The sequence below is a fragment of the Oncorhynchus clarkii genome, chromosome 20, assembly GCF_045791955.1.
Source record: "Oncorhynchus clarkii lewisi isolate Uvic-CL-2024 chromosome 20, UVic_Ocla_1.0, whole genome shotgun sequence".
NCBI lineage: Eukaryota > Metazoa > Chordata > Actinopteri > Salmoniformes > Salmonidae > Oncorhynchus > Oncorhynchus clarkii.
Window position 1 is genome coordinate 63,872,202 of NC_092166.1, and position 18,723 is coordinate 63,890,924.

At 42.9% G+C, this 18,723-nt stretch overlaps 2 protein-coding genes across 2 annotated transcripts in view; one reads left to right on the forward strand and one right to left on the reverse strand.

Annotated features, from left to right (window-relative positions):
- Positions 1-16,381, forward strand: LOC139376709 (SH3 domain-binding protein 1-like). Its single transcript, XM_071119582.1, has 18 exons — positions 1-297; positions 2,972-3,014; positions 3,153-3,257; positions 3,348-3,424; positions 3,517-3,628; positions 5,005-5,081; positions 5,244-5,331; positions 5,443-5,511; positions 5,628-5,712; positions 5,937-6,073; positions 6,230-6,338; positions 6,465-6,546; positions 6,664-6,744; positions 10,698-10,811; positions 11,333-11,430; positions 11,699-11,861; positions 11,947-12,302; positions 14,538-16,381. The coding sequence occupies exons 1-18, from the start codon at positions 251-253 to the stop codon at positions 14,756-14,758; spliced, it is 2,064 nt and encodes a 687-aa protein (XP_070975683.1). The 5' UTR covers positions 1-250; the 3' UTR covers positions 14,759-16,381.
- LOC139376710 (cdc42 effector protein 1-like) overlaps positions 16,372-18,723 on the reverse strand; it is a 29,052-nt gene continuing 26,700 nt past the window's right edge. Inside the window, exon 4 of the mRNA XM_071119583.1 lies at positions 16,372-18,529. Coding sequence (XP_070975684.1) covers positions 17,769-18,529 — 761 coding nt within the window. The 3' untranslated portion in view covers positions 16,372-17,768. The remainder of the gene's footprint in view (positions 18,530-18,723) is intronic.

Sequence of the window (18,723 nt, forward strand, 5' to 3'; positions counted from 1 at the left end):
CTCTTCTCTTCGAGCTCTGTGTGACTGAGTGGCGGTTGAACACAGTCACAGAGCACATTTTCAAAACAAGAACGAATACTGCTGGATGACAGAACATCACACCAACAACACACACTGAAGAAAACCACTTGCAGTGGTGTCTGCTCAACGAAATAATACAGACACTGACTTGGCAACACATGACTGAGGACCTGGCTGGAGTCAAGACAGAGGGATAATTTGTAAGAGGCGGGCTGACTCCTATGCAACCATGCTGAAATCTTTCAACCTCTTGAAGCAGCTTGGCTCTGTGGGGAAGTAAGTACTTTCATGTGCCATTTTGGACTTTTTGTTTTTTTGGAGGGGGATATATTTGTGAAAATACAATAGCATATTTATTTTCAGTTCTAATACAATAGTTATTTTCAAAGAACTTGGAACTAACTGCATAGAATGGAGAATAAATGGTGAGATACTGTACTTCTAACCAATGCTATCAAGTTTTGTGACAATCTAAACTCTAAAGTCTGATTCTACGTTCTAATCTTAGTTATTTTCATCATGAGCATCTGTGGGTGAAAGAAGAACCTTTAGACAAGGTTTTGGTGAGTGGGGAGCCTGTTTGGTAGAGTCCACAGGAGGTTGGTGGCACCTTAATTGGGGAGGATGAGCTCATGGTAATGGCTGGAGCAGAATCAGGGGAATGCTGCCAAATACATCAAACACATGGATGCCATTCCATTTGCTCCGTTCCGGCCATTATTATGAGCCATCCTCCCCTCAGCAGCTTCCTGTGGTAAAGTCATCTGACTTCTGCAAAGGACAGAGTATCTTTGGTGTCTGAGGACAACCGCAGAGTTCATGATCATCATGCCACCGTTGGTATGAAAGTAGGAGGAAGAGTGAAGCAGACAGGGTTCCATGGTGTAGTGCGAATAGTGGATGACTGTAATGTTTCATCATCTTCAGTGAGAGAACAGTCATAACAATGAATAATTATTTTGAATGGCGTCACGGCAAGATTACGTGCATCATGTCTTACTTTGTGTGTGGCCTGTGACACAATGACACAGCAGAGCCATATATTTAAGAGAGTTAGGCCAACTTTTAGAATTTAGAATATTCGTCTAATTCTAGACATTTAGTTACATAGCATTGTTTAAATATTTGCCATGTCATGTTAATGGTGAGCTAACATGGCTACCATAGAATGTTGAAATGTCATGTACAATAAATACATTAGCCAGAAAACGACTGGCCACACCTCAGAGCCGGGTCCTCTAGGTTTCTTCCTAGGTTCCTGCCTTTCTAAGGAGTTGTTCCTAGCCAACGTGCCTCTACATCTGCACTGCTTGCTCTCTGGAGTTTTAGGCTCGGTTTCTGTATATGCACTTTGTGACAACTGCTGTTGTAAAAAGGGCTCTATAAATACATTTGATTGATAATGCAGTAACTACATTGGCAAAACTCTCAAAATATATGACTCTGGGGGGGTTCAATTGTTAACTTGAGGGCACATCCCCGCCCACAAGATTCATATCTACCTCAATTACATCGTACCCCTGCACATGGACTCGGTACTGGTACCCTGTGTATATAGCCAAGTTATCGTTAATCATTGTGTATTTATTCCTCATGTTATTCTTTTTCTCTCTTGTTGGGAAGGGCCTGTAAGTAAGCATTTCACTGTTACTCTACACCTGTTGTTTATGAAACTTGTGACAAATACAATTTTATTTGAGATTCCCCTATACCTTAAAGAGTAAACTGTGCCCCTGAATGTCCTTTGCTCCAGTAATGTCCCATGTACAAAAGCCAATCTGTACATGTGTATGTACGTGTATTATGCTTCAGATCAGAAAAAATATGTAATTGGATGCCCACGTCGGGTTGTTGATGCCCACGTCGGGTTGTTGATACCCACGTCGGGTTGTTGATACCCACGTCGGGTTGTTGATACCCACGTCGGGTTGTTGATGCCCACGTCGGGTTGTTGATACCCACGTCGGGTTGTTGATACCCACGTCGGGTTGTTGATACCCACGTCGGGTTGTTGATGCCCACGTCGGGTTGTTGATGCCCACGTCGGGTTGTTGATACCCACGTCGGGTTGTTGATGCCCACGTCGGGTTGTTGATGCCCACGTCGGGTTGTTGATGCCCACGTCGGGTTGTTGATGCCCACGTCGGGTTGTTGATACCCACGTCGGGTTGTTGATACCCACGTCGGGTTGTTGATACCCACGTCGGGTTGTTGATACCCACGTCGGGTTGTTGATACCCACGTCGGGTTGTTGATGCCCACGTCGGGTTGTTGATGCCCACGTCGGGTTGTTGATGCCCACGTCGGGTTGTTGATACCCACGTCGGGTTGTTGATACCCACGTCGGGTTGTTGATGCCCACGTCGGGTTGTTGATGCCCACGTCGGGTTGTTGATACCCACGTCGGGTTGTTGATGCCCACGTCGGGTTGTTGATGCCCACGTCGGGTTGTTGATGCCCACGCTACCCTGGCTTGAAAGCTGAGGGTTTCTGCAGCAGGTTGCAACAGACCATGGAAGTGGTGTGTTTGCAGGCCTCCATGCCACTGACGTGTTTCAGTCTATTAATAATCCCTGGTAATTAACAGGGCGGCTGCACCAGAACAGAGCTCTAACCACAGTAAAGGAGCCCCTACCTACACTATTCTCACTTTGTTCAGAATAACTGAATGTGACCTTAACTATAAAAAAAAACACACACAGATAGAAAGACGCCTATGGGCTTTTGTTTAGTTGAAGAAGAAAAAAACTGTTAGAAATGTCGCATTTGATCATATGCGGAAATGCGCCTTACTGTTTATTTTATTTTGTGTAATGTCAGTATTCTAGTCAAAGAAGCATAGTGCAAAATATACTGTATTGGCACACTCCACTTACCAAGAACATTGCCAAGTAAGACTGCAACTGTAACACAAATATTGCCTGAAAGCCTTTTTTAACATTATTAATAGGTCACAGGATGCCACAGATCTTCTCACAGAAGATCTGGTTATGGTGAGTTAAGGCTGATGATAAAGGGTGACAGTGGTGGCTCATTTCACTACGTGAAAAGATTTCTCAGTGAATACATTTGTACCTAGCTCAGTGTGAACATAAGATACGCTCTATATCTGTCATTTTCATTGGTCTAAGGTGGAGCAGCGGGTGGAGCCAGCCAAGAAGGCAGCGCAGGTTATTCACAAGAAGCTGCTGGGCTGTCTGCAGAGTCAACTAGGGCTGGACACAGAGAGAAGAATGGTAAAGTCTACTCTTTCACCTTTCACCCCTGACCCTTGACTTGAAGTCATTCTATTATGATTATCAATATAAAATGATCTCTCTCTCCAGAAAAAACTCCCTCTCATGCTGCTCTCTGTTAGCATGGCTGAGAGCTTTAAAGACTTTGATCCAGACTCTTCTATCAGGTACTTTAAGTAACCAAACCATGTATTCAATCATCCAAATGATCAGTTGAAAATTCATCAATGAATCAATTAGTCTATTTCCTCTCTGATAGGAAAGTATTGGAGATGTGTTGCTTCATGGAGAGTCATCTGGCCGCAACACTGTCTGACTTTGAGCTGAAGCTGGAGAAGGAGGTTTTGGAGCCTCTCAATAAGCTCAGTGAGGTAAGGGCTGCATTAGCAAGAGTTATTCAGACACTTTTGGATAACAATTTAAGTTTGGGATTATGTAGTATTACATATGAAAACTTTAAAAAAATATATACATATATTATTATTTAAAATTGTTATTGCCCCCCCCCCTCTTCTGAGGACAACAGTAACTTTGTTTTATATTTTAGTTTTTTACACTTTTTTGTTACATATACATTTTACACACATTTGACATACATGGTACTTTTATACACAGTAATTACACAACAAAGATATTGTTTTTTGATTATACACATTACATTTTGGGCTACTCTCAGCCCGTCCCACCTATCTCTGTAGACATCCTCTTTTGATATCCACGTGCCATGTATTTCTCAACTGTGATGTGATGTTTTACATTCATTTTGAACCTTTCTAATCGCACAGTATCCACAGATTGTGAGTTAAAGAGGAACATTTTTCCTAAGATTATTATTATATTGTTGACTGATTGACTATGGCTTTCCAAATTGCCCAACACTGCTATTTGTAGGAATCATTTTAAAAGAATGTTGTGATTTTTCAGCCAGAAACAAGCTAGATGGGGACAATACCAGAATAAATGATCTAAGGATTCTGTTTCTTCACAGCAAAATATGCAGAGCTGAGATTGTTGTATGTCCCATATATATAACATTCTGTTGGTGGCAAGAATTTTGTTTAATATTTCAATTGAAAACTCAATGTTGAATGAAGCGCTGTTTTGTATATCAATTCATACACCATGTGCATGGAATCGGTACATCGACAATCTCTTCCCAGATATTTTTGCAACGTGTATGGCGCAGCTGTCAATATTTTTGTCCTCAAATGAAACTGGCATATTTTTCGATATATATGCCAACCTTTTTCAGCCACTTTTGGTCTTTAATATACAGTATGGCAGACAGACAATTCCCTACCTTCTCCACCTTCCACTTAACTCATCCATTTTTGAGGTAATGCTGCAATCAGTAAAACTTTGGATTGAGAAAACATTTCCATATATTTTCGATAGCTGCATATGTGACATAACTACACCATTCCTATTCATAATATTTGTAATAAATATAATACAATTTTACAAAATCCATAATGTTTTTTTTTATCAATCAGTATATTTGAGTTGAACCATAATATTGGTTATAATATTTTTTCTGTATTTTCTGGTAGATAATATTGGAATTGTAACCAGCTTTGCAGGACTTTTTTAAGGAAGAGTGATACTTTGAACAAGGTTTCATTTTCAATTGAGAAGTTGTAATCTGTATAAAGGCCAAAAGGCAATTTTTAAACAAAGGATGAGCCTTTCTTAGTAATCTACTGGAGCTTTAGTGAGAGATGTAATGACATATGTACACTATCTGTAGGAAGACCTTCCAGAGATTCTCAAAAACAAGAAGCAGTTTGCCAAACTCACAATGGACTGGCACAATGCACGCAACAAGTGGGTCACACATTCTGTGTGTTTGTATTTGACGGATCCTATATGCTCCAGACAGTACACAGTTCATATATACATATAATAACTACCTTTAGTCAGTATCTCCATTGAGTCCTTTCTTTTACTTTTTATGGCTTCTGATCATGAATGACTTTGCCCCTTCAGGTCCCAGGCTAGTACAGGACCTCAGGCAAAGCAGGATGGGCTGAAAGAGGAGGTGGAGGAGGCCTGGAGGAAACTGGAGAGCATCAAGGTGTTGTATGGTGTTGGATGTTACTGTTTCAGACACTTTATTGTTTAATGCAGTAGTTTTAGCCTCTAACATACAGTATTAACTTTTTGTGTGGCTGTACATTCCCCGCAGGACCAATACTCTGCAGATCTGTATCACTTTGCCACTAAAGAAGATGACTATGCCAACTACTTCATTCGTGTGAGTGTGGCCTACTAATTGTCCTCCCTTTCAAGCTGTACTTCCGTTAATTATCATGTGCTATTAGCTATTAGGAATTATAATTGATAAGTGTCTGGGTTGTGCTCTCTCCTTAGCTGCTGGAACTACAAGCAGAACATCATAAGAATTCCCATGACTTCCTTGAACGAAACATCAGTGAGCTGAAAGACAGTCAAACAGGTGAATAGGGTGTGTGTATGTATGTACTGTGTGTATGTATGTAGTGTGTGTGTGTGTGTGTGTGTGTGTGTGTGTGTGTGTGTGTGTGTGTGTGTGTGTATTTGCAATTACAATACCCAAGCCATACTTAGTGTACATGGGTAACCCCCCCCCCCCTATCCAATGTGTAGCACCCACTTGCTTAGGATTTGTCCAGTGTGTCACCAGTATGTGTGTTAACACAGACTCCCAGGAGAATAACTATAAGGGGAAGGTTTACGGGGAGCCCCTGCTGACTCATCTGTACAACAGCGGCAGGGAGATCGCTGTTCCCATCCAGGAGTGTGTTCACATGCTGCTGCACACCGGCATGAGAGAGGAGGTGAGGACTGGGATTATTAATCTACTACATGGTATACATGTGAATGGGATATTATTAATTAACTGAGCAGGTGAAAGGACTGTAGCCAGTCTACGATAATGTTTGCCCTCTTGGATAAAATCTGTCTATCTCTATCTCCCTTCATCTCTCTCCCAGGGTCTGTTTCGTCTGGCAGCAGCAGCCTCGGTAGTGAAGAGACTGAAGAGCAGTCTGGATGGAGGGGTCGTGAACCACAGTGAATTCACTGACCCTCATGCAGTTGCAGGTCAGAGAGACCGTCCCTGTTGACAGTACCCCTTTTCAAGTTTCAGGTTTTCAAGTTTCAAATATCTTTACTTGACAGTTAACAACACATAGGCACTAAGCAGCATTTTCTCTTTTATCCATGTAGGGGCTTTGAAAAGCTACCTGAGAGAGCTGCCTGAACCACTCATGACCTTTGAACTCTACAATGATTGGTTTCAAGCAGCAGGGTAAGGTCCTTGATTGGTCTACATCTTAAAAGCATACAGTACATAGTGTCTTTACATGATTTCGCTCCCCTCTAATTTATGCTCTTCAAATGTCTGTCTGTTCCCCTCTTTATTTAGGGAGAAAGAATTGACAGACAAACTTGAGCAGTTTAAAATTGTGCTGAAGAAGTTACCATCAGAAAACTACAACAACCTCCGGTATGTCCATATCTCTGTAACCCATAGCTCTCTCGGATCTTGACTGATTCCTGTGTGAAGTTGTAAAAACTCAAGAATGATGCAGGGTGTATGATTGTGAATATCTCCCTAGCCATATTACAACTATGTGTTGTGATAATTGCGTTGCTATGACCTGCTAGTTCATATACCTTGGCACCGTGATATATAGGCCTAAGGTCGAGACAATAAGAAGACAGAACTAATTCAACCACACATTTGTTTCATTACAAAACCCGGAGAGCAACATCTGTCCGGTGAAGTCCACAAAACATCAGTTACATGACCTAGAGCATGGTCAAGCAAGGTAATGTTTCTGACATTTTCGAACTACTAAACAACTATTGATTTAGAACCACTGAGAGTTGTCGCAAAGAAAACGGGAGCTGTCTTCACTATTCCAGCGTCGTTTCAACTTCAACATTTCAGCATCATCTAATAATCTATGCCAAAAATGTCAAAAACTATTTAGTCCAACCAATGTAAGCTAAATATGATGTGGCTGTCCATAGTACTGATTTCTGTGCTTGCTTGTGTGTGTGCAAGTAGAAAATATGTTGACTCACCCTACTTGTAGAGAAACGCCTATGCAGTCCTCCTCATGTTGTCTAAACGGTCTATGACTCTGTCAATGTCAAGAGAATTTTCAATCCCAATGATAATAACTATCAATCAATAAGCTTTGACCAATCCCCAAGGTTTGTAAGACCCTGGATTTAATAATAATTAGGCAAAGACTCAGCTTATGCAAAAGGTTCGTACAGTTTATTCACGACAGCGCTCTGAAGTCCATAATACAAAGACATCCATTTTATAACTCACTCCCTATTTACGCATATACATACACACGAACAGTAGGTGAGTTGTATCCACTGTTTATCACTACCAAGCCGACAATTTCATTCCCCCGAGATTAGAGGAACCTTGAAAGGATTCCCTGTCCTATCATACGTTTCTCAGAGTTCGGGTCAAACACAGTTGAATTGTTCTTGGTATTTTCTTAGACACACACACACACACACACATTTCTCTCCCTCACATGTCTCTACCAAACCTTATTGGACTTACATTTAGTACTTTAATCATTCATTATACATGCTACATAAACAAATAATCACTAATAGTTACGTTTCAGGGTGGAATTCTTTAATCATTACCTTTAAGCATACTTCCCTTATCAGTCAATTAGTACACACTTTTAGTTTTTGTTGTCCTAGGCTACCTGGCAAAAAAAATTGCTTGCTAGCCTAACTTCCTTTCATGGGCAATGATGCGCCAGGCCAGCTAGTTAACATTAGCCTACTACATCTAGCTACATGTTGAACTTCCATCCTCTCAGGCCAGGGGCACAATGTATGAATTTATGGTTGGATCCGAATCGCCGTTATAATCATTGGCCAGTACGGAGAATTAAGTAAAACCACAAGTCCAAAACCCTATCTCCATCCATGGCTAATTTAGGAAAGGGACCATTTTAGCTTGCTAGCCACCAGAGGACAATGACACAGAGAGATGCAACAATTAACGTTTTTCTTTGTCAATGACGTTTGCCTTCTGATGCAATGTGGTTGGTCTGAAGCCAAATCCGAACGGGCTTCCCTTGACACTTTTTTTGGTGTGCCAGGACCATTCACAACTGAGTTCACTCAGTTTAGCTCAACGCTGGTTGGCCATTATCTTATATTTTCTATCAAGGTATGCCAAATGCTCGCTGGCTTCCCTTGCATTCAATGCTCTGGGCAGCAACAATGCCATACTCTTTTTGACCAGACAGAATCAGAATTGAAGGAAATGTATTTAACACAGAGAGACAAACGATACATTTTCTTTTTTTCTTTTTTTCTTAGTACATCTTTTTGGGAAGCCTGGCTTGGCATCCATGATAATAATGGCGCCGGAGCGGCTGGCTGCCGTTTTACGGGCTGCTAACCAACTGTGCTATTTTGTTTGTTTTTTCATATTGTTTGTAAATTATTTTCTACATAATGTTGCTACTACCGTCTCTTATGACTTAAAAGAGCTTCTGGACATCAGAACAGCGATTTCTTTCTGTAATGAGTAGGTAAACCACCACTACCCTCCATATTATTGGCCAACGTGCAATCATTGGAAAACATACGATCTACGATTAAGACTATCCGGCCAACGGGATATTAAAAACTGTAATATCTTATGTTTCACCAAGACGTGGCTGAACAATGACAAGGATAATATAGAGCTGGCTGGCTTTTCCGTGCATCGGCAGGACAGAGCAACTACGTCTGGTAAGACGAGGGGTGGGGGTGTGTGTCCTTTTGTCAATAACTGCTGGTGCGCGATGTCTAATATTTAAAAAGTTTTGAGGTATTGCTCGCCTGAGGTAGAATACCTCATGATAAGCTGTAGACCACACTATCTACCAAGAGAGTTCTCATTTATATTATTCATAGCCATCTATTTACCACCACAAACCTTTGCTGGCACTAAGACCGCACTCAACCAGCTGTATAAGGCCATAAGCAAACAAGAAAATGCTCATCCAGAAGTGGCGCTCCTAGTGGCCGGCAATTTTAATGCAGGCAAAATCCTTTTTACCTAATTTCTACATGCATGAGAGCACCAGCTGTTCCGGATGCTTGTGTGATCACGCTCTCGTAGCCAATGTGAGCAAGACCTTCAGACAGGTCAACATTCACAAAGCCGCAGGGTCAGACGGATTACCAGGACGTGTCCTCATAGCATGCGCTAACCAATTGGCAAGTGTCTTTACTGACATTTTCAACTCTCTGACTGAGTCTGTAATACCTACATGTTTCAAACAGACCACCATAGTCCCTGTGCCCAAGAAAGCGAAGGTAACCTGTCTAAATGATTACCGCCCCGTAGCATTCACGTCAGTAGCCGTAAAGTGCTTTGAAAAGATTTTGAAAGGCTGGTCATGGCTCAAATCAACACCATCATGCCAGAAGTGGAGCGGGTCGAGAGTTTCAAGTTCCTTGGTGTCCACATCACCAACGAACTATCATGGTCCAAACACGCCAAGGCAGTTGTGAAGAGGGCACGACAACACATTTTCCCCCTCAGGAGACTGAAAAGACTTGGCATGGGTCCCCAGAGCCTCAAAAAGTAATACAGCTGCACCATCGAGAGCATCCTGACCGGTTGCATCAACGTCTGGTATGGCAACTGCTCGGCATCTGACCGTAAGTCGCAACAGAGGGTAGTGCATACGGCCCAGTACATCAATGGGGCCAAGCTTCCTGACATCCAGGACCTATATACTATGCAGTGTCAGAGGAAGGCCCAAAAAATGGTCAAAGACTCCAGTCACCCAAGTCATAGACTGTTCTCTCTGCTACCACGCGGCAAGCGGTACTGGAGCACCAAGTCTAGGACCTAAAGGCTCCTTAACAGCTTCTACCCCCAAGCCATAACACTGCTGAACAATTAATCAACTGGCCACCCCGGACTATTTACATTGACACCCCCCCTCTGTTTTTATACTGCTGCTACTCACTGTTTATTATCTATGCATAGTCACTTTACAAATGACCTCAATTTACCTGTACCCCCACACACCGACTCGGTACCGGTGCCTCCTGTATATAACCATATTATTGTTATGTCATTTTGTGTTACTTTTTCATTTTGATAAAATGTTTTTACTTTAGTTTATTTAGTCAATGGTTTCTTAACTCTATTTCTTAACTGCATTGTTGGTTAAGGTATTGTAAGTAAGCACTTCACGGTAAGGTCTACACATGTTGTATTCGGCGCATGTGACAAATAAACTTTTATTTGATTTGATGAATACACGCCACTGTATGTGCTTCTCCCTCCCTCCCTCCCTCCCTCCCTCCCTCCCTCCCTCCCTCCCTCCCTCCCTCTCTCTCTCTCGCTCTCTGTCTCTCTCTCTCTCTCTCTCTCTCTCTCCCCCCCCCCCCTCCCCCTATTAGGTACCTGGTACAGTTCCTGTCGTGCCTGTCAGAGCAGCAGTCGGTTAACAGGATGAGTCCCAGTAACATTGCCATAGTACTGGGTCCCAACCTGCTGTGGCCTCGCATTGAGGGGTGGGTACTACTGACATACTGACAGAGAGATGAAACTGAACCACTCTATTAGTGTGTCATAATCACCCTGTCTCAATGTTGTTCCTGGTGTCACTTTCTATTGTTACATATTTTAGAATATTAGAATATTTTAAATGTCTGACTGTCTTTCCTTATTTTATTTCCCAAAACATTGAATGTTCTTTATGTATGTTTACTATTATATCTGGATTCAATCCTAACTTATTTTTATTATTACATTATTATGTATAATGTATATACATTTATTATTACATTATTACATGTTATTAATCTGATTATGTCTGTTTAGCTATGTCTCTGTGCTTTTTAGTACTTGACTTGAACCTATGTGTGTTTCTTTCTTTCTCTCTCTCCCTCTCTTTCTGTCTCACTTTCTCATCTCTCACCCCTCATCCCGCTTCTCTTTCTTCCTTTCAATCTCCCTCTCCCCCGTCCAATTCTGTACCATCATACATTTTTCTCTTCACATCTCTCCATCAACCTCTCTCCCTTTCTTTCAGGGAGGCAGCGCTGTTGGACATGGCATCTGCCTCCTCCGTCCAGGTGGTGGCGGTGGTTGAGCCTCTCATACAACACTCCAGCAGCCTGTTTCATGAAGGTACAGTACCACATTCAATGTGATGTTTGTGTGTTCGAGGGAGGAGCAGTGGGAGTTTTTTTAGGGATGAGTTGATTTGCATGACATGTGTGGAAGTTAGCTACTAGATAACTGAGAGGGCTGCTTGAACCCCTTATGACCTTTGGATAGTATTTTTATTCATTCACTTATTTTTGTCTCACTATGTTGAACTGTATGTTAGGTAGGTCTATGTATTTTGTATGGAACACGGTTTCTCAAAGTAGGCCTGTGTTGTGTTCCTTTCCAGAGGTGGACTTTGAGATTCCTGAGCTTCCTGGGGTCCCAGATTTGAAAATGTTAGAACCTCAAACTTCAGAGTCTGGGAAAGAGAACCTTGCCAGAATGACCTCCTCCTCTTCATCATGCGCTTCCTCTTCCTCTTCTCATGCTTCTCTCTGTAAAACAATCAGGTACCACAGGCACAGACTGAACAGGATGTATGTTCACTTTCTATTATAACAGTGTGTTATCTAACACTGACCGTCTCCTCCACAGCTCAGCATCTCAGGACAGTGGAGGTTTTTTCATCATTAAGTCAGGCTCCATTGGTCGTAGAACCACCACCTGGGGGAACCCTGCCTCAGACCCACCATGCTCAACCCCACTTAACCGTACCCCAGTCCATACCCAGAGCCCGTCCCCTGTCCCAAGCCCGACACTGGTCCACAACCCATCCCCACTACCCAGCCCCAAACTGGCACCTGGCCCAACCCTGGTTCCCTCCCCACCACCAGTGTCTGTCTGCAGTCCGACCCAGAAGCAGAGCCCTGAATCGGGCTCACTAGAACCCATCCTAGAGGCCCCACCGGACTCCCCCAGAGCTACACTGAAGATCACCTCACCATACAAACGTAGGTGGCCGTCCACGACAGAGTTGTGTTTTCGATTCCCACGGGGGACTAGTATGAAAAAGTATTCAAATGTATGCACTCACTACTGTAAGTCCCTCTGAATAAGAGCATCTGCTAAATTACTCAAATGTAAAGCACATAACTCGGGCTAGCTAGCTAACGACATCTAATGCTTAGACAGTAGTGAAGACAATACTTAGTCAGACAGTACTAAAGTCCTTCAGAGCACTCACGTTGTGTTATAGACCACCCAGCAGAAGTGACAAACCACTGCCCCATTTTAGTACAAGGAAGCCACGATCCCCGGCAGCAGTGGCTAAAATAACCAACATCTTCTAATGACAAAACTGTCCTGATAAAAAACTGTTGCACTACCACAACCCACACTTCTAGTTTCAAGTAGATATACAGTGCCTTTGGAAAGTAATCAGACCCCTTGACCTTTTCCACATTTTGTTTGGTTACAGTCCCATTATAAAATTGATTAAATGGTTTTTTTTCGCCATCAATCTACACACAATAACCCATAATGACAAAGCAAAAACAGGTTTTTAGACATTTTGCAAATGTATAAAAAAAATAATGACCTGAAATATCACATTTACATAAGTATTCAGACGCATTAATCAGTACTTTGTTGAAGCACCTTTGGCAGCGATTACAGCCTCAAGTCTTGTTGGGTATGATGCTACAAGCTTGGCACACCTGTATTTGGGGAGTTAATCCCATTCTTCTCTGCAGATCCTCTCAAGCTCTGTCTGTTGGATGGGGAGAGTTACTGCACAGCTATTTTCTGGTCTCTCCAGAGATGTTAGATCGGGTTCAAGCCCGGACTCTGGCTGGGCCACTCAAGGACATTGAGAGACTTGTCCCGAAGCCAATCCTGCATTTCTTGGCTGTGTGCGTAGAGTCGTTGTCCTGTTGGAAGGTGAACCTTCGCCCCAGTCTGAAATCCTGAGCACTCTGGAACAGGTTCTTATCAAGGATCTCTCTGTACTTCCCTCTGTTCATCTTTGCCTCGATCCTGACTCGTCTCCCAGTCCTGCTGCTGATAAACATCCCCACAGCATGATGCCACCACCATGCTTCACCATAGGGATGGTGCCAGCTTTCCTATAGACATTCAGGCTTGACATTCAGGCCAAAGAGTTCAATCTTGGTTTCCAGAGAATCTTGTTTCTCATGGTCTGAGAACCCTTTAGGTGCCAGCAGGTTGTCATGTGCCTGGGGGGGCTCCCGAGTGGCACTTCATCTCAGTGTAAGAGGTGTCACTGCAGTCCCTGGTTCAAATCCAGCCTGCATCACATCTGGCCGTGACTGGGAGTCCAATAGGGCGGTGCACAATTGGCCCAGCGTTGGCTGGGGTAGGCCGTCATTGTAAATAAGAATTTGTTCTTAACTGACTTGCCTAGTAAAATAAAGGTTAACAAATGTTTTTTTTTGCATTTTACTGAGTGGCTTCTGTCTGCCCACTCTACCATAAATCCCTCATTGGTGGAGTGCTGCAGAGATGGTTGTCCTTTTGGAAGGTTTTGGAAGGTTCTCCCATCACTCTGACAGAGGAACTCTGTCAGAGTGACCATCAGGTTCTTGGTCACCTCCCTGACCAAGTCCCTTCTCCTCCGATTCCTCAGTTTGGACAAGCGGTCAGCTCTAAAAAGAGTCTTGGTGTTTCCAAACTTCCTCTTCCATTTAAGAATGATGGAATGTTTTGGTACCCTTCACCAGATCTGTGCCTCGACACAATCCTGTCTCTGAGCTCTATGGACAATTCCTTTGACCTCATGGCTTGGTTTTTGCTCTGACATGCACTGTCAAGTGTGAGACCTTATATAGACAGGTGTGTGCCTTTTCAAATCATGTCCAATCAATTGAATTTACCACAGGTGGACTCCAATCAAGTTGAACAAAAATCACCCAAGCTCAATTTCGAGTCTCATAACAAAGAGTCTGAATACTTATTCAAATAAGGTATTTGAGTTTTTTGTTTGTAATACATTTGCAAAAATGTCTACAAACCTGTTTTGTTATTATGTGGTATTGTGTGTAGATTTATGAGGAAATGTTTTTATTTAATCCATTTTAGAATAAGGCTGTAACATAACAAAATGTGCAAAATGTCAAGGGGTCTAAATACCCCAAATACTCTAATATAATAATACACATCTATAGTCCCAAAAATACGTATTCTAAACGTATCCTCAACACCCCTTTCTCCTTTTTCTCTTTTCACAGCGAGGAAATCCTTCCTCCAACACATGCCGCCCATCCAGAGTAAAGAGCAGGTGGCCGTTACATACTCCAAACCCAGGGCCCCAGCACCTCTAGCACCCAAGCCCCTTGCTCCAGTCCTGAAGAAGACCCTAAGCAAAAAGGGTGCAATTAGGCCACCCCAAATCCCACCTCCCAAGCCCCCAGTACTGGAAAGAAAACAGGTGACATCTATAGCGCAGTGAGGGGGTAGAGATACACTATATACTGTATACAAAAGTATGTGAACCCCTTCAAATTAGTGGATTTGGATATTTCAGCCACACCCATTTGTTTATGTGTAACTCTGTGTTGTTTTTGTTGCACTGCTTTGCTTTATCTTGGCCAGGTCGCAGTTGTAAATGAGAACTTGTTCTCAACTGGCCTACCTGGTTAAATAAAGGTGAAATAAAATAAAAATACTGACAGGGTGTATACAATCAGGCACACAGCCATGCAATCTCCATTGTCAAACATTGTCAGTTAAATGGCCTTACTGAAGAGCTCAGTGACTTTCAACATGGCCTCGGATTCCACCTTTTCAACAAGCCAGTTCATCAAATTTCTGCCCTGCTAGAGCTGCCCGGTCAACTGTAAGTGATGTTATTGCGAAGTGGAAACGTCTAGGAGCAACAACGGCTCAGCCACGAATTGGTAGGCCACACAAGCTCACAGAATGTGACCGCTGAGTGCGGTCTGTCCTTGGTTGCAACACTCACTACAGAGTTACAAACTGCCTCTGGAAGCAACGTCAGCACAATAACTGATTGTCGGGAGCTTCATGAAATGGGTTTCAATGGCCGAGCAGCCACACACAAGTCTAAGACTACCATGTGCAATGCCAAGTGTCGACTAGAGTGATGTAAGGCTCGCCGCCATTGGACTCTGGAGCAGTGGAAACGCTTTCTCTGGAGTGATGAATCACTCTTCACCATTTGTTAGTCCAACAGACAAATCTGGGTTTGGCGGATGCCAGGAGAATGCTACCTGCTCCAATGCATAGTGCCAACTGTAAAGTTTGGTGGAGGAGGAATAATAGTCTTGGGCTGTTTTTCATGGTTCGGGCTATGCCCCTTAGTTCCAGTGAAGGGAATTCTTAATGCTGCTGCATACAATGACATTCTAGACGATTCTGTGCTTCCAACTTTGTGGCAACAGTTTGGGGAATGTTCTTTCCTGTTTCAGCATGACAATTTCCCTGTGCACAAAGCGAGGACCATACAGAAATGGTATGTCGAGATCGGTGTGGAAGACCTTGACTGGCCGGCACAGAGTCCTGACCTCATCCCCATCGAACACCTTTGGGATGAATTGGAACGCTGACTGCAAGCCAGGCCTAATCACCCAACATCGGTGCCTGACCTCACTAACGCTCTTGTGGCTGAGTGGAAGCAAGTCCCTGCAGCAATGTTCCAACATCTAGTGGAAAGCCTTCCCAGAAGAGTGGAGGTTGTTATAGCAGCAAAGGGGGGACCAACTCCATATTAATGCCCATGATTTTGGAATGAGATGTTTGACGAGCAGGTGTCCACATACTTTTGGTCATGTAGTGTATAGTGTATTATCTAAAGAAGTGTTCTTACGCTTTATGTACAAATGTTGACTGTAACCTGACATTTGGAGTAACCTGCTTTGGGTTGCATATCAAGGCCAGAGATGTATTGTGCTTTTGCAGCCAGTTCAACTCTTAGAGAAAAAGTGCTTTGTAGTTTGAGAGCTACCATACATGCATTATATGTTGTGATTTCTTTAGTGCATGTTTTGTATCACAGTTGTATGAATGTTTTCAGACATGTAAATAAAATATTAATGCCCATGCTTATTAAAAACATTTTATTTCATTTATCATTATAGAAATATCATTGGTATCAATAGCAGCACATTGATGCGGATGGGGGACACTGTTTTTCTTAATATAGTCTAAAAATAGGATTCAACCATTGGTTGACAGAATAGCAGACAAGCAGGTGACTATCCTATCGAAAAGCAAGATGAGAGTTAGCTAGACCCATAATGAATTTGGGAAACATGTCTAAATGGGGTATGATGTAAATATGTGAATTAACAAACATACTGTAACAACATTATACTTGTGATTATTACATTGTACAAAATTATCTTCAATTTCATTTCTGAGTGAATTTCTCATGGTTTGTGTTTCATACTGTCAGTAGAATAAGCAAAAATGAAGTGTTTGTCTTGGGTGTAATCTTCAGGCAAAAGAGTATTGTTTTCCTGAAGTTAACATCACGTGCTAAGAGTTAAGATCTCTCTCTTGTCGTAGTTCATTTCCATGGGACTGGTTGGTGGTGAGGGAAAGATGAAGTTGGGTTGAAACCGCTACTACTTTGTCTTCGTGTCCTGCCTTTTGCCTTGAATAGTTATATGAAGTCACACTGAGCATTTTTCTCAGGAAGTCCACATATATTTAACCAGCTGTTAACAGACTTACACACTGTTGAGCAATGTCTTTAGTGTTTACATCACAGGAGGCTGCTGAGGGGAGAACAGCTAATAATAATGGCCGGAACGGCACAAATGGATGGCAAATAAATGTGTTTAATGTATTTGATACTATTCCACTTCAGTCATTACCACGAGCCCGTTCTCCCCAATTAATGTGCCACCAACCTCCTATGGTTTCCATGGTAACTCCTCTGTGTCCAACCACTTTCTCTGGTACATTCTCACACTTTCTACCCCATCTCTTTATTTCTTTGTTCTCCACTGGTTCCAGTGACCTCTTTTAAAAGGACATGTAGTTTGCTATTATTAGCCTGTTCTAGCTCCTTCCATACAGCATGTTTGCTTGGGGAACTTTCAGCATCCATAATCTTTCAATGAGTCTTTCAACAAACATACTTTCCATTACATTTGGGTGAATTTGGGAACAATTTGGGAACAATCAAAGTCTTTAAGTGAGTCTCCTGACGACATAACATTACATTTCTGAAAGGAATATTTGAAAATTATGAAGAAGGGTTCAAAGCTGAGTCAGGTCAATAGAGCCAGTTTCTTAAAACAAGACTTTACAAGGAATTAACCAAGAATCACAACCCACTGGGCACAGACGTCAATTCAACGTCTATTTCATGTTGGTTCAACGTAATTTAATTGAAATGACATGGAAACAACGTTGATTCAACCAGTGTGTGCCCAGTGGGACATCTGTTGTAGGTAATTCTAGTTAAACACAATTGAGGCTGTCATTGTAGTTCAGACTTTGATTTCCTCCTCCTCCTCCTCATCAGGTGTAATGCAGATGTAAGGGGTTTTCTTCATGGTCTGGCACATGGTCACCTTTCCCTCCAGATCCATCCTCTGCTGCCCCTTCAGGAGCCCTCCAACCCCATAGAGCACCCCCAGCACATCAGTGGAACCCTGGAACCTCTCACTCTCCATAGCAGGCCTCTGTCTAGAGGGGGAGCCCATAACTAAATCAGGCACTGCCCCTTTAAGATGCTGCTCACCTCCATTCATCTCCATTCTCCTAGCCTCCTCTTCCTCCTCTTCCCACTCCATCCCATATGGACTCTTCCTGCTGCTACTACAGTCCTCTCGAAGCAGAGAATCCACCAATGAGGCAGTGGTGGCATCCATCTCCGAGTCCATCTCCGAGCCTTCATTGGTCGCAAACCCAATCGCAGAGCCGCTTGGCTCTTCCGCCTCTTCTGCCTCCCAGGCGTGGCTGGGCTCTGGGTGGCCATTAGGGCTGTCAATCAAACCGAACACCTCGCTCATGAGGGAGGGACCCAGGTCGAATGTGAATGATGCCATGGAGGACAAGGAGTCGAACCGGGTCATGTGACTGGGGCCAGAGGTCAGGGTCGGGTCAGCGGAGGAGGACAGGAGGGCAGAGACGTCGGTGAGCGAGCCGCAGTGGGTGTTGGGGGTACAGGAGTTAGAGCCTCCCTGCTGCGACTGACGCTCCGCTGAGCGGGAGAGGCGGGGCAGAGTGACGAAACCTGACTCCAGACCTGAGGTGGAGTAGAGACAGGGAGATTAGGCATAACATTCTGTATTGTGATTTACATTTTGACAGAAACTTAAAAATGTAAAATAATAAATGGAATTTCAGTTGGCACCATAGTTTTAACATTAAATAAACATGTGTCATATAATAATTTCCATGGACTCACTGTGTTCAATAATAGTTAACATGATTTTTTAA